The sequence below is a fragment of the Stigmatopora argus genome, chromosome 1 (assembly GCF_051989625.1).
Source record: "Stigmatopora argus isolate UIUO_Sarg chromosome 1, RoL_Sarg_1.0, whole genome shotgun sequence".
In the NCBI taxonomy this organism is placed as follows: domain Eukaryota; kingdom Metazoa; phylum Chordata; class Actinopteri; order Syngnathiformes; family Syngnathidae; genus Stigmatopora; species Stigmatopora argus.
Window position 1 is genome coordinate 24172849 of NC_135387.1, and position 15502 is coordinate 24188350.

Sequence of the window (15502 nt, forward strand, 5' to 3'; positions counted from 1 at the left end):
GCTTTGAAACTACAAGGTTTCAACCAAGCATGTTGGTTTTTATTCCTCAAATATACCTTAAAAAAACCACATCGCTATAACATGAAAAGTGAATGAAGCACTTGAAATGTGTGTCCACAATCGTTCAAGTAACAACAATGTACGAAGGATTATATGACATTCATTCATTTTCTGTAATGCTTATCCTCACAAGGATGCTACAGCCTTTCCAAAGCAGCCTTTGGGAGCAAGTAGGGGAGACCACGAATTAATTGCATGCCAATCACACAACATTATATGACAAGTATTCTAAAATTGGATTTTCTAAAATACATCACCTTCATAGTATAAATTGCCATTTCTCAAGTTGAATCAGATTTCTTTAAAAATGATTAATATTACTAATAAATGCTTATGGCCATTAATTACTGTTATTTTTGGGCACCTAACATCAATTTATACCCACTAGATTTGACAGGCAAACAGTATATTTTTCCACATATTGGACACAATGGAGTATTAACCACTGGGATTTTTACACCGAAAGACATGCAGCTCATTAAGGACTCTTTATCCTCCCTCCTCAACGTGTGCGACATGACCTCACTGCGCTAAGCCCGCACGCAATTTGCCATCACACTTGTGCGTGGAGAGTCGCCACGTCATTGTGTTAGTCATTGACAATTTGCTGCAGTTTCCCCCATGTCAAAGGAGTCGCTACGGCTAATATTGGCGAGGTCATTATAGAGAAGAGTTTTCTCTGCATTTTAGGCATTGATACGATTGTATAAAATATAAATTTCTGGGTTCAAAAAGAAGGAGAAAATGTGTTGTATAGACCAAAAATGCCTTTAATTAAGATTTTTTTTCCAGTACAGTTAATAAAGGTTTTTTTAATGTTACCCTGCAGTGTCCTTGTGCTTCTATATGATATCTGTGGTTAAATTTGGCTTGAATTTTACCACGTACGTATTTGTTATGCCCTCCCGTTTTGTCCTTCCAATCCCCCTTTAATCTAATTTGGGAGCACTCAAAAAGGCAACAGTAATGAATTAGCTAATCACAGTTATCTGGCCCGTTCAAGCGCTTTGAAAAGCAAATCAATAGAGTCTGGCACACGGCCAATCATCCACTTTAACAAACAGGGTTTGCTTAACTATTTTTAGCATTTTTGTTTTCTTGACGCCTAACCATGTGTACACTGCAGTATGTCTCTCTTTTTGTGTACTTCTGCAAGGTCAGAAATGACATCAAAAACACGATTTCAATGCGGCTTCTAACTGAGAGGACAAGATGTTCAATTAAATGACTTTTTTCTTCCTTTCTGAGATATTCAAACCTCAGGAAAGGAAGAACATTATGCGGGCTACACCATCACTGAATCCTTTCTGCTGCAACATATCAGTAAGACCAACCCCAACTGATAAGAATTTCTATGAATTTGAAATGTTCTCTTCTTGGTAACTTCATTGGCTGCAGACTAAACAAAATATTAATAGAAATCCAAGTACTGGCTTTCTTTATATTAAAAGAAAATCGATTTTGCCTGCATCTAACTTTGAATACATGCTTTACAATACATTTAAATTCAATTTAAAGAACTATTTAACATAGCAATAAGTACGTTGCCACTTCTTGGAGATGGCCTTCTGTTTTTAAAGGACATTTCACAACATCCATTGTCATTGGAAAGAAATGGTAATGAAAACAATGTCAAACAACATTTAGTGTCTTCAGTTCCCAAATGATTAAGAGTGGTTAACAAAGTGATGCAACAAAGTGGTAAGCATGGCCCGTTTTAGCTTTTTTGCAAGTTGTTGGAGACGTCAATATAGCAAAAGAAGGTTAAATGTTTGAAGGTGTGGGGCAATTAATCAGTTTGATGATCAAATATTATGATAGAATATTTAAAAGATATTTGTATACTTTAAAAAAAACTCTTTACACAATGACCCAATGTCTTTGGTATTGTTCTTTGTTTTTTTTTAAGCTATATTACAAAACGCTTCAAATAGTTACGGTCAGAACAAAAGGAAACACCTTTTATTGCAGGAGATTGCTTATGTAGTCAAAGAGTCATTGAACAAAATACGATAAAGAGAAGAATAGTTGAGCTGAGATGTTAGAAGCAAGCTTTGAAGGAGTTGTATTGCACATAACATAGTTGTGGATTTACACGACTTTGTCTTTTTGGTCCTTTGGGAGTCGGATACGTTTGCTGTACATCTTTGGGCTAAATAAAAGCTGTGATTATAGAATCTGTGTGTTGTAAAAATGTAGGCACTGTATGAGCATTAGTCTCCTGTTGTTAGATAATGAAAAACGCTTCCTTGGAGACACCGGCAAAGAAAAGAGCAAGCAATTAGTGAAGGAGAAAGAGTGGGAGAGTGATCGGAGGCGGGAGAGTGCTGTTTGAATACGATTAATGAGATCACTGCAGGGTAGAATGTGCCTCTGTGATAGTCGCAGTAGAGAAGGAGAAGTGCAAGGAGAAATGGAAAGGAGACGAGCAAAACGGAAATGAATGGAGCCATTTTCAGTGGGACTAAGGTCTTGCTGAGAAAAGAAAAGATTAAGGTGCTAAGCAAAAATGGAATGTTAGCTTGAGTTCAACTGCAGGGGTTCCCCAGACCTCCATTCCTTCAAGTGTTGGGAGAGCCTGGGTCTGATCCTCTACACTATAGCTAGATTACAAAACCCTGCTCTCGGAACTGCGTATATTACTTGCTGCATTCAGACATAGCATGAGGAAAGTAATGGACTTGTGGCTGGGTTGCAAGCGGGTAAAATTACAGTTGATGTCTGTGTCAGCTGAGCCGTCAAATTGTTTATACATAGCATGGAATGGGTTAACACCAGATAACTGAGGCTGTGCTTCAAAGTATGGTTAACTACGTGGTAGTGGTTACTACAAAGAGCAAGATGCAAACCAAAGTAAAGAATGGCCAATTAGAATACTAAACTGCCACTCCAAATACTATACTGCAGGATATTTAAACTGTAAATTAGTTGTTCAGATGTTTGCTTACATTTGTTGCATTAATGTATTTATCTTTATCACAAGGTAAAGACACATTATTTCCTTTTACGCATTTTGATACAACACAATTGCCTCCTTTGGGCAAAAACTGCAAAATGGTGTCTTCATTCATTTTAGGTTTAAAAATAAAAGGTATATAGACATTGGTGTATTTGTTCTGCGCTGGACTACTTAAATGTGAGAAATCCACTCGGAGGCCTTAAGAATTTGGAGTAGACAGTGCAGCTCATAGTATTCATCTTTATAACTATGGTTAATGTACCGGTAAATCACATTTTAGCAATAGAGACATTTTGACTAAAATTAAAAAAAGGTAGCAATTTTTTCATTGCAAAATGTGTATTGTCTTTTTTAAGTAGCTTTGAAAAAAACTCTTTCCTTATGATTAACTCTTCCTCGATAATTATATTGATTGGTTACTGAAGGTATAGTGGTTCCTTCGACTGACTTCAGTAGGATCAATTCCCACTTAATGGTAGTTTTAACGTGAGTGTGAATGGTTGTCTATGTGTGTGCACTATGAATGACTGGCGACCAGTTTAGGGTGTGTTTTTATTTCTATTTATGGCCCATTTACTCAGCTATTGTGAAATGCATTACACCTTTGTTGGTGCAAATTTTAGCGACAACACTAAATAACCCCCTGGACAAACATTTTCGATTGAACAAATTCCTTATGATCGACACATATATTGAAAAGTGATTAGTACTTGTTTTTTAAGAAATATTCCTACTCACGTATATTTACTATATGCCGATCATTTGGACCACCACCAACAAGAGGAGAATTTATTTGTTATTACAGGCATCAGCTGTTGTCGCCAGCCTCAACCCAGGTTTCCCTTTCTGTTGAGGTCTCATGGGAGGGGAGGGGTGAATATTGGAAGAAGAAAAGGCTGCTGACCACTTGTTCGCGGGCGCTTGGCAGAAGCAGCTGCGTACATTTACGGGCCTTTCAAGCGCTCGACCCTTTGAGCATCGCGGTCAGCTGCGGCCGTCGGCAAAGCCACGCTAATTTACGCTCTTCTATCTTGTGTTGGCAGCCAAGTGAGATGGACATTAACCCAATGTGATGCCAACCAGCCTGACAGGAAGTGGGCTCAGCAAAACACCTGAACCACTCTCTGAAGTGGTCATGCTCAGCTGCCTGGCATCACGTCTAAACAGACTGCAAATGACTCATCAGTGCGTGATGGGAAGGATTAATTAGCCCTGAAGATGCTCGTCAAGGCTGAAAGCTTCCTGGATAAAGAGCCAGAGAAGTCTTTCAGCGCATTTCAACTTGTGACTGTCAGCAAACATAAACACCCGACACATGAAGTGAGATGAGACAACCTTTGAATTTACTAACGGATCACTGAATGCTGTATTCCGCCATCAAAAAAGTAATTGCATTCGAGCCAAAACACTAGGGTACCCAAATCAATTCTAATGCATAACTTTGACGTATATGTATACACATTTTTGTTTGACTGACACAATTTCATATATACGAACTTAAAAATACAGTGTCATTATTATGGCGAGATTATTGACACTGAAGAAATAAAGAAACAATACACTGTCCAGATTGAAATTACTGGCATCAGAAAAATCACAATATGTATTAAAATGTGTTATAGCTCTATGTTGTTCTGAGCAAGACGGAGTTAAAATAAAATACAGAGAAAAGGCAAAATGACATAGTTCTTACAATGTACTGTAGCTGCAACCTTGTATGTGTCAACATCATGAGTGATGTTAAATAATCTGACTGCTCCAGCATCAATTTCCATTCATCTGTATTTGCATACGCCTGGTGACCAGCTAAACTCACACGTTTTCATCTAATATCAAATATAATTATCAGATTTCCCAATTGTTTCCTAAAATCAAGGAGGCGGGGGTAATCAAACAAAGAGAATGGTTCCCAAATGGTATAATTGAGGTTACGGCCATATATTAATACAGCTGTTGTATGTAATCACCTTTACTCGGACATCTGATTTTATCCCTTAAACATTTCTTGCCAGACCCGCCACTGAATGAGAATCTGCTTAATCTTGACTCCAATAGGCTCTCACATTGAACGGTACATGACCCCTGTTCACTCTAGGTGAGGGGCAAACAGGATGGATGGTGTTGTTTGTCGTTGTCGAGCAAGGGGAATTCGCAATGTGCCTCTGCTGAGCTTCCCTTTATACCCCCATTCATCTATCCCAGGCATGTCTTTTAACATCCAATTTCTTATGCGCAGCCGTGGCCCCCGTCGCCATCCATATCAAAGCAAGAGCTCCCAGCAGCTCGTCTCCTCCTTAATGTTGTCGTTACTCCCCGCCAGTGTCGGCCCCAGCGTGGGAGATGTCTGCTTTGCGCACCGCACACAAGCAGTAGTCCAATTTGCATGACGCAATTCTTGGTGTATGTGTTATTGGAGTAAGCCGCACAGCGGATTACTATTTGGTAATTTGACCTGAGGAGATTCCTCTGAGTCGTACTCTTGTCTCTGTGTGACTATAATGCATCAAATGAAAGTTTTGAATTTAAATAGAACATTAAGTCTAAAGCCTCACTTATGTAGGTAGCAGCGGTAACCCGGTCCTGTTTTTTCATGATTGTGGCTTGTTCTGCTGTAGATGTAACAAAAAAATTGAAAAGTGCCACAGCGCATAGTATTGATTTTTGCCTAGCTGCTTTCTGCTGAGGTGAACACCTTCTGGCCTTCACAATCAATCAGCACCATGCAGAAGTCAAAAGCCTACCTACTAGTCTGCTGTTGCTCCAGGTTATAAATAAATATACTTCTGCATGCATCATCACAGCATGTAAACAGTGTTGGTGAGTGAGCAGGAAAATGACCAAATTCTATCAGATTCTGAGCTTAACCTCTTTAGAAGGGTACTCGGACGATTCGCCGAAAGACGTTTGGCCGACGGACGTTTGGGCCGACGGACAGTTCGCCGAATGGACGTTTCGCGAAATGTCCGTTCGGCGAACTGCCCGTCGGCCAAACGTCCGTCGGCCAAACGTCTTTCGGCGAATCGTCCGGTCACGCTTTAGAAGTTACATACAAATGTTAAATATTTTTTAAAAGTTTTCCTTTTGAGGAAATGTGTGATTAGAAGAGGATTTAAGGACTTAATGTAATTCATAAACTACTAGTTCCAAACAAAAGAACATCAAGATGTTTATTCAGCTTCCCTTGGAGATATGTGAGAGCTACTTTTTGAGTGTCCTGGAGCCCTGGTAACTTCAAAAGTACTCCTTCATCAAAATATTATAATATCAATCTTGTCATATTACAATATATGTTTTGTTTCTCGTAAAATTATTACTTCATACTGTAATATTACCACTTATTTTCTCAGTATTACAATATATAACTTAGAGGATCGGTATATTATACTGTTACTTCGTGCTTTAAGACATGTTTTATTGTGCCCTTGGAGCTCTGAGATGTAATTCTACTACGTACTAGGCTTGAATGTAAACAACATATTCTAAAAAATATTTTTTTATGGCGAGGGGTGCTTTCCCAGCAAATTTCAGTGTTCATGGCAAAATGCGATTGAATTTGCCATGGAGGGACGTGTCCCAAAATAGAAAATCTGTATTACAGACCCAGCTACTACTCAGCACCCGTTTTCCGCCCCCCTGAAAATCAGAAAACAAAACAGCCTGAGCTAAACTAAGCCAAGAACAAGCATGAGCTCAGTTGAAAAGAGGCCATAAAGGGCAATGTGACTGTGCATGATGGGACGTGGTATACATCCTCAGGTAATGAAGTTTTAATAATGTTGATGGCGCTTTCATTTAGTTTAATTGGCTTAACCTTTACCGACTTAGATCGCATTTTTCAAAGTGAACCTTTACCGTGCACAAAAATAGCCGTATTGAATTCCAAATAGTTATGCTGGTGCCAGTCCAATTTTAAATGGTCACCGATTCATTTTCCTCACGTCGCGTCCTTAGTGACTGCTTACTCTTAACCCTGCAACCTCAAACAATCCTCTGCCAAAGCCTACTGGAAAGCTTGGCTATCCCCCTTGCCTTTGCAAAGCTCCTGCATGGCCTTGGGAGTAGTTACAGTACACATTGCAGACAGTCAGCAGGGAGCAGGTTGAGGATTGAATGCGTAAGTGCGGGGTGTAGGGCCAGGAGAGTTCTTTGGGAAGGAATCCAATCCAATTACTACAGGCAGCAATGCTGCCTTAGTTGGTTTGGTAGAGGCATTGAATTTGCATTTCGATGCCGCTCACCCCTACCAGGCATTCCTTTCCTAAACAAACACAAAATCTCCGTTATTTTTATACCCTATCGCCTTATTATAACATGTTGTTTCTCGTCATGCCCTTACCCTTTCCCCGTCCTTCTTCAATAAAAGTGGAAAAGGGTTAAGTGAAGATCATGAGCAAATTATTGAAATGTTGTCACCCTACAGCTGTCGCATGTGAAGGAAGCTGGCAGCGACCAAGCACAGCTTATCAGCTCTGTGCAGGGCTCCTACCTCTCTAGCACACCTTAGGGAGTCCATGGGTAAAACCCCAGATAAAAACACACATCAATGTTTCAGACGCCCCGAAATATAAAGAATGATTCATCATTTAATATCTGCTGCAGAGTTTTTACTTTAACTTGCCTACAACTAAATGTGGTCAGTCTCATGCACTTTAATACCCGCCACTGCAGCTAGACTGGCACCTTTATCATATGCCTCCTAGTGGTAAGAATCTTGTCAAATAAAGAGAGGGAAAACAACAACCTATTTTTTCTGATGTGTAACAGTGCAGAAAAACTTAAAAGCCAGTATTTCCAGGAAGTGGCTGCCCGACATGGGTCTGATATTTTATCAACAACGGTGCTATTTTAACCAATGACCTGTTACTTAAAAGTCATACAAATTGGAAATTCTGTGTAAATTGACTGAGCAGTCCTGGGTGTAGAAGCCTTTTCCAGGTGAAAAAGCTCAGGAATTATTTCCTGCTCAGACTACTGGAGCGTGTAAAAAAAAAACACGTCCATTGTAGGTGGCCTTCTCCCATCATGGTTAATTCCTCCTGGTGTTGGTGTTACTGTGGTAACAGTCACACCCCTGAGAGCAGTCGGCCCCAGTACACAGCAGCAGACGAATCTACTTTTCATGGATTTCCAAGCAAGCGACAGCAGGTCAGAGCTGTCAGCCGAGAGAGAACTCGGGAAGGCAGACAATGGAGGAAAACCCCACTTTTGTGTCTCATCTCATTTAACCAAGAACGGAAAAAGAGATGTAAATAATTAAGCTGCACAAACAGCAGAATACATATAGTGGATAGTCTCTTCTCCACAGACTGGCGTATTGATTAAATTATGAATAGGCAGAGACTAAAATAACTCATGCCATGACTATTTGTGTAACAGCAAGACTGGAAGAACTTTCCGAAACAGGTGTCCAAAAACACTTGGTGACAATCTTATGTTTTCAGTGCAGCTGTTGAGAGGGGGGTGCCTATAACATTTGACTATGGATAGGACGTGGGGTATACCTTCAACTGGTTGCAAGCAACTCGTGGGACACAAACTATCACACTCACAATTCAACCTTTGGAGGAACTACATTTCTCAATCAACTTGGCATGCAGGGTTTTTAGATTCGGTAGGATACTAGTGTATCCGGAGAAACCCTAAGAGATACAGGCAGATATGTCTAACGGGAGGGTAGTGACATCTTTACCACCATCGGACTGGTTACACATGCAAACAGCACACAGGAAATTGGGAGCTAGTATTTCAGCACTTTGATCTCACAACTATGAGGCAGACATGCTAACCATATTTGCCTCCGCCTACACAGGTCTATTCCTAGAGTTTAGCATTCAGACTATTTTCTACTTGAATCTAATGATCAGGGTAATTTGAAAGGTTGGGATGAAAGGCATAATGCTAAAGACTACTACATCAAATTTATGCTTAACTTACAGTCACACGGTGAATTCCACATGTTGATTTCCCTGAATTCAATCAGGAAGTGTAGCACAGAGTCAGCAACCCCCATCCTACAAATGAACATCACCTTTGTGATAGCTGTCATTTTGACAGGAGACGCCGCACAGGCTCCTACCTCTGTCAGCGTCGTTGAGAGCAATTCGATTAATGTATCAAAAACCCATACCATGGACTTCAATGAAGATAATTCTGATTACATTACATACTATTCCTCAATATTTCACCCTTTAAACGAGAGGTCCTGTGTAATGTCGTGTTTTCTATGGCCTTGGTTAGAACTTTCCCATTATAGACTGGCCTGCAGCCATTTACGCTTAGTCACGTCCCCCATCCATGACTGGGGAAGTGAGGGCGAGGGAATATTTAGTGCATGGACCAACTCTCAATGGGCTTCAGGCGGAAAGGTGCCTATTAAATTTAATGGGCCATTACGGTTTATTCAACATGGTGACACTTACTGTAACTAGCAACTGGGAATAAGATGGACAATGGACCTGCCATCATCATTACATCTGGTTGGTGAACCGACAGGAACTGGTAAACAGGAAGGGGGCATAATCCTACAGTGCTCAAGTTAGTCCTAACACCACCTTCTAGTGTGCAAGAAATAAAAGAAGTACCCACCTTTTTGAGGCGTCCACTCTTTGTCCCCACAAAGGCCACACAGTAACCATTGTAGACGTAAGAGATGACTGAAGTCATGCGATCGCGGGTCTCAGTGTAGAGGGTTTGTCCAGTCACCAACTGGGAACCACCGAGAGGCTGGTTTATGTCCAGACCGCAGAACGAGTCGTCAATTGGCACTGGCTACAGATTGGGAGAATCAGAGGATAAATGAGACCAAAAATGATCCCTACAAACAAACCACAGAAAAACGACAAAAATACTTGAAAATAAGACACTATGAGAACCAGACAAGGCATAAAATTAAGGCAGTTCAGCAAGGAGGCTAGACGAAGGGGACAGAGGAGGCAGGTTGTAGTTACAGAGAATAGAGAGAACCGATGAAGGTCAGCAAGGACAAAAGTGTATAAAAGTGTAAGTGGAAAGTCTGCTGTGTATGTTCATTCGTCAATTTGTTTGTTAACAGCACTGCAGCAACAATTCAGATATACATGCAATCTTAGGGTGGATGTTGCATATACCGAGGAAGTAAAAATGATATATCTTTTAATATTTTTGACACAAAAGAAATTTTGTGATTTGAATCACTGTGACAGCTGTCACTATTGTCTTCCAAGAGCTGCATGTAGCGGGCTCATGATGCCACGGTTGTATGGTGTTTTGCTCTACTGAGTGCCATTCTAGTTTACACTATCAAACCAGACCGTTATTGATTTTGAGTTATGTTCAATGCGACTGTGAAAGCAGGAGTAGGTCATTTCAGTACAGTTCAGTTAAGCCTTCTAGCATTAGTTTTGAGATGGTAAGACACATTGCGTTTTGTCATTGCAAAATTCTCTCTGGCTATGTTTCCCTCTTTCTGAGAAGCCAAAAATGCTCATTCTATCTCTTCTATAGCCCTTCAAATTGGAAATATTTGTTAAGGGAAACGCAAGGGGATTTTTGGAGTAAAAGCTGTGTAGCTAGAGGGGAAATAATTGCCTAAGAATTAACGGCAACACCCTCCACTTGAATTTATTTCCTCCTTTTCCTTTGTCACATTAGTGCTTATCACAAAAGGGACCTTTGTTCGCATCAGTGTTCTTTATTACGAAACACAAAACCTGATCTGAAGTAAATTTGAAAGTTTTGACACAACAAATAATGTGTAATGGGTGATTTTGCAGCTAATATGGAGAAAAGCATGTGACCAATAGCAACAAGCTAAAGCTCACAGAGGAATTTCCCTTCATTTTTTAGGGTCTCCAGACCATTTGGATGCGATTACATCAGGATTGTTTGTTTGATGCAAGGTTTATCACAATTGGCAGTATGAAGGCAAATCCCGATGGTCCCAATGTGGTTTAGTCTCCTTCTTCATCAGCTTTATCACAAACCCCACTCAGACGACATAAAAAAAAAACCTAAAGCCATTATCTTTGGTGGAGTTACTAGGCTAAAAATAACACTAACCCTTCATCAAAGAGTAGGGTAACATTTAGCGAGCATGGTTGCTATCCTCGTCCTCCCTCACATGCAAGTAATCTCATTAAAAAGTCTTTCATTTGGAATGGAATTGGAATTAAGTTTGTGTGAGATGTGACAGGATACGGGGGCTCAGAAATCCCTCAGCTGCGCCGTTATCAATCTGAGCATCCCTTTGCTTTGAATTGTACTTAATTGGTAGCTCTAGTGTATGATAGTCGATAGACGTCAAGCTGTCCTGATAAGACAGAATTCCACAGAGCACTGTCTTCACTGCAAGGCCGGACGATAGAAAAATAGTGACTCTCCAGATGGCAAAAAGCTGGACGGCCGGGCGATAAATCTTTCATTGGGTGCTGTGTGTGAATCCCTTAGCTGAGCCTTCGTTCCATTTCCCAGCCTCAGCCTTGCAGGCTGGAGATATGCAGAAAGGGAAGGAGAACTGTGTATGATATAGGATAGATCCTTAGATTTTTTCAATTAAAATTAAGAAGATAAACACACATTTGTTTTTGCTCCCATTTTAATGAGGATAAACTTCTCGAATATTTTCCAGATTACTCATCATGGCCAGTCTACGGCACACCTGTGCAGTAATCATGCGTAAATAATGCACACATGAGATGGGATGGATTATTTCAACCTAGGAAAAGTTTTAGACAGAATTGGGTCTAATTTTAATTTACATATTCTCCTACAATTCAGTTTTACACTAAAATTAAAACCAAAATTAATGACCATATTATCGTCAGTGCTTACTGCCAAATGCTTTGTATCGCCATCCAAAAAAAACGTATCATTACGAAATCAACTGCTCTTCAAAGACAAGAACCAATTACTTTTTTTTTGTATCAATAAACCAAGAGAGGGGAGAGCCGGGAAACCATATAAACTGCTTTGATTTGTTAATGATGTCATATATCCTCTTAATGGAAGGCTCCAATGGCACAGCACTGTTTGACTCGGGGATTTAACAGCGTGCAGACATTGTTAGCGCGGCTCACATCCTCTTGTTAAACGTCATTTGTATAAGCTTCAAGACTTCCTCATGCATTGACACCCATCTGCATAATCCATAATATGGGAGGGATTTATCAGTAAGAACATGGTTTCAAGTATGGTGCTATTTTAAATCTTTTCATGACTATTGTGCTTCCTGGGCTGTGTCATGTGACGAAGCCCCGTCATGATACAGCCGGTAGAATGTAGTGGGCGGTGCAGCATGACAGGTGATGCCTGGCATCCTTCATCACATGCTGGGATGATTTGGGATTCAGCTGGAAACTGGATGGAAAGATATGCACCGATTTCTAAGTAGAATCAGCCTTATTTCAAAACGTCGACCGTCCTCTCTAACCTATTTTTGCATCTCAGATTCACAAAAATCCACAGAGGCCGTTTATAATAACCATCTCTGACACTGCATTAATGAATAATTCATTGACTTTCATTAAAGTGGTCAATTGTTTGCCCAAAGGAGAGGGATTAGGAATTCAGTAAAGATAATCAGTAGTTTAATTCCTAAAAACCTGAAGACACTTGCGGATGATAAACCGTTAAAATAAATATGAGGCACAAAATACACAATCGAATATTATAAAAATTCTTTTAACTATTACAGATGATGGCGGACTGCATCCTCCTGGGGAATGAGGAAGAATCAAGAGACTTAAATCGGAGCAAATCTTTCAGATAATTGGGCTTTTTCATTTTATTCATTTACTTAAATGGCATCTACTCTGGTATTAATAACACTCACTATTGCTTTCTGAGTTGAGAAGAACGGATTGTCTGTTTATAACCCGAGAAAAATATTGTCTCTTTGATTTAGTAGGCACATTTTGTTAAATATTCTAATGGAAGAGAACATCCATAATTAGTTTCATAGGCTGTTAAAGCTGTTTTATCTGTGTAGAGATTATCTCTAGATTCAGAATGAGCAAACACTTAAAACATTTGAGGGCCAGCCATCCTCATTTTCATTTAATATATTGTTGCAGTGATGACATGGCATGTTTTGTTTCTTTTCTGACTAAGGTTTAATTCATAGAACCGATACATGTAACAGTGTGCTGGCAAACGCCATTTGAAAAGTGTCTAACATGAATAACTCACCGCTTTGGTGCAATGTACATCCTTGCCAAGTAGCCAGTTAAGCTCCAGGTATCCCTCTCCCTGGTAGCAGGACTGCAGTCGCTCTTTGATGCGTGCATTGATGTCGCGGATAGTAAAAGCACAGAGCGCAGAGTCATCAGGCGGACGGTGAAACTGCTTCTGGCCTTTGGAGAAGACCGCGAACAGCACATCGTCTTGTGTGCCAATGTGAAGCGCGGCGGCAAGGATACTGCCAGGTTTGCCGAGGTAGGCGGCCTGCAGGAGCCGATACTCCACGCCGTTCTTCACGCAGCCGATTGGGAGGGAAACGTACGAGTGAAACTTGCGGTCGTCTTTGCACAGCCGAACGATGCGGGAAGTATAGAAAAGATCACTGGCAGAGCCGCTTGACGACATGCCGTTTTCTGGCGTCTCGGGCTGAACGGTCAAAAAGTAGACAAAGCTGCCGCTAGCGAAACCATAAACGTAGTAGATGTCAAAGTGGGACACCAACGCTAGCGTGTCTGAGGGTATCTTGATTAACGAGGACACAAAGTCAGTGTGCAATTCATAGTCAAGCATTGCAGAAGACTCTGGGTCACGGGGTAGTTTTCGGCTCGAGATGGTAGGGAAGTAATCCTGTTTTCCATCAACTGCAGTGCCGATAAACAGAGTGCCATCCTGTCCCTGCGAGGGCACTATGACCCCGTACATGGTCCCAGTCTGATTTACACTGGACAGATAATGCTCTTTCTTATGGGACGGCTCTACTAAGATAAAAAGGTCGTCTAGTCGGAGGAGTTTGCAGACACCCTGATAGAGGCTGCCGCACGCCAGCAGGCGGTTTTGCGAGTAGTCTATGAGGAGAAGCTTGTTGACGTTGTTGGTCGAGACCAGAGGCTCCGTGCAAGGCTGCACAATCAGGGGCGGATAGCAGGCCTTGTTGTCGTCCTCTGGGCCTGTGTCATGCGACACTAGCAGGGTAAGGTTACCAGAGAGTTTGTACACACGGTTCACAGCCCCAACGTACACAGCTCCTGTGGTTTTATGAACAGTCAGGTGGTTGAGGAACCAGTCCCGTTGCTCTGGGTGGAAACTTGTGAACGTCTGTCCGCTGCACTGAGCAAGGAGCAAGAAGAGCCAGAAGGCTAGAAAAGAAGCTAATATTCCCATTCTGGTTTTGAGTGATGACCCCCTGTGCAAACACTTCATGTTTACCAGGTTTTTTTTTTGGAAAGGATGCAGAGTGAGTGGATGAGGAAGGTAAGACTGAAGGAGACCTTCTCGCTTTGGTTTTTTGAAGGCTAACTTGTCCGTCCAAGAGTCACAAGCCTCTTCACATCTTTCTGGAAGAAGAAGAGAGCAACGCGTGTTAATCACCCTATATGGCTCAGGTATAAAGAGGGTCAAGGATCACATTTTGTTGAAACAGCGCGCAACCAAAAATTGGGGCGAGCGGATTAAACAGACAATGGCAGGAAATGGTTAAGGTGCACATTCCAAACAAACTGCTTGGACACCACTAGAAACTCGAGGCATGTTACAATAGTGGAAATTAGCCTGATCTAACTCACTCCTCCCCATAATCACCAATTCCTGTAATTGCTACCATTCGAGACAATGACATAGATTACATCACACTGACTCATAACATTTCCGTTATTCAAACAAAAAACTCAGTGTGAAAATCTGTGACTGGACTAAAAAACAAGTCATTAGTTTACCCGTAGATTTATGAAAGTAAATAGTCCATAGGACAGTTAATAATAATAACATTAAAGTAATGGTTAAATTAACTGGAGATCAGAATGAGTAATATGTATGTATAATATATATATATAATATTATAGACATATATATGTATATATATATATATGTATATAAATATACATATATATATACACATACATACATATATATACATATATATATACATACATACATATATACACACACATATATATATATACATACATACATACATACATACATACATACATACATACATATATACGCACAATGCACTTGTCAGATGCCTGTGTTGCTGGTTTGTACATGTTTATCCTTTCCACTACTGCTAAGATAAAAGATTGTGCAGGACTAAATCTCAAACAAGGCCAAGCTCATTCCTAAATACTTTCATATCAGGTGCAAGGAGCACATTCACAGCCACACTGCACAGTGTTTATCACCACACTCGATCATAAGCAGCAGTGCGAGAGGCTAACAAGTGAAGAGACAATAGCGGCAAATCGCAAAATCAAGTACGATTAGGCATAGCGATCCAACAAGGGTAATTACAGTGCAGCTGAAGGAGGTGCACAGGGGCGAAAAAGGGGA

The 15502-nt window shown here is 40.7% G+C and overlaps 1 protein-coding gene across 2 annotated transcripts in view; it reads right to left on the bottom strand.

The window, feature by feature from the left end:
* The window catches only part of plxna2 (plexin A2), a 250079-nt gene that overhangs the window by 116295 nt on the left and 118282 nt on the right, over positions 1-15502 (bottom strand). For both annotated transcript variants that reach the window (XM_077610560.1, XM_077610569.1), the window contains 2 exons: positions 13184-14508; positions 9605-9787 (listed from right to left, as the gene is read on the bottom strand). In XM_077610560.1, coding sequence (XP_077466686.1) covers positions 9605-9787; positions 13184-14374 — 1374 coding nt within the window. In that variant the 5' untranslated portion in view covers positions 14375-14508. The remainder of the gene's footprint in view (positions 1-9604; positions 9788-13183; positions 14509-15502) is intronic.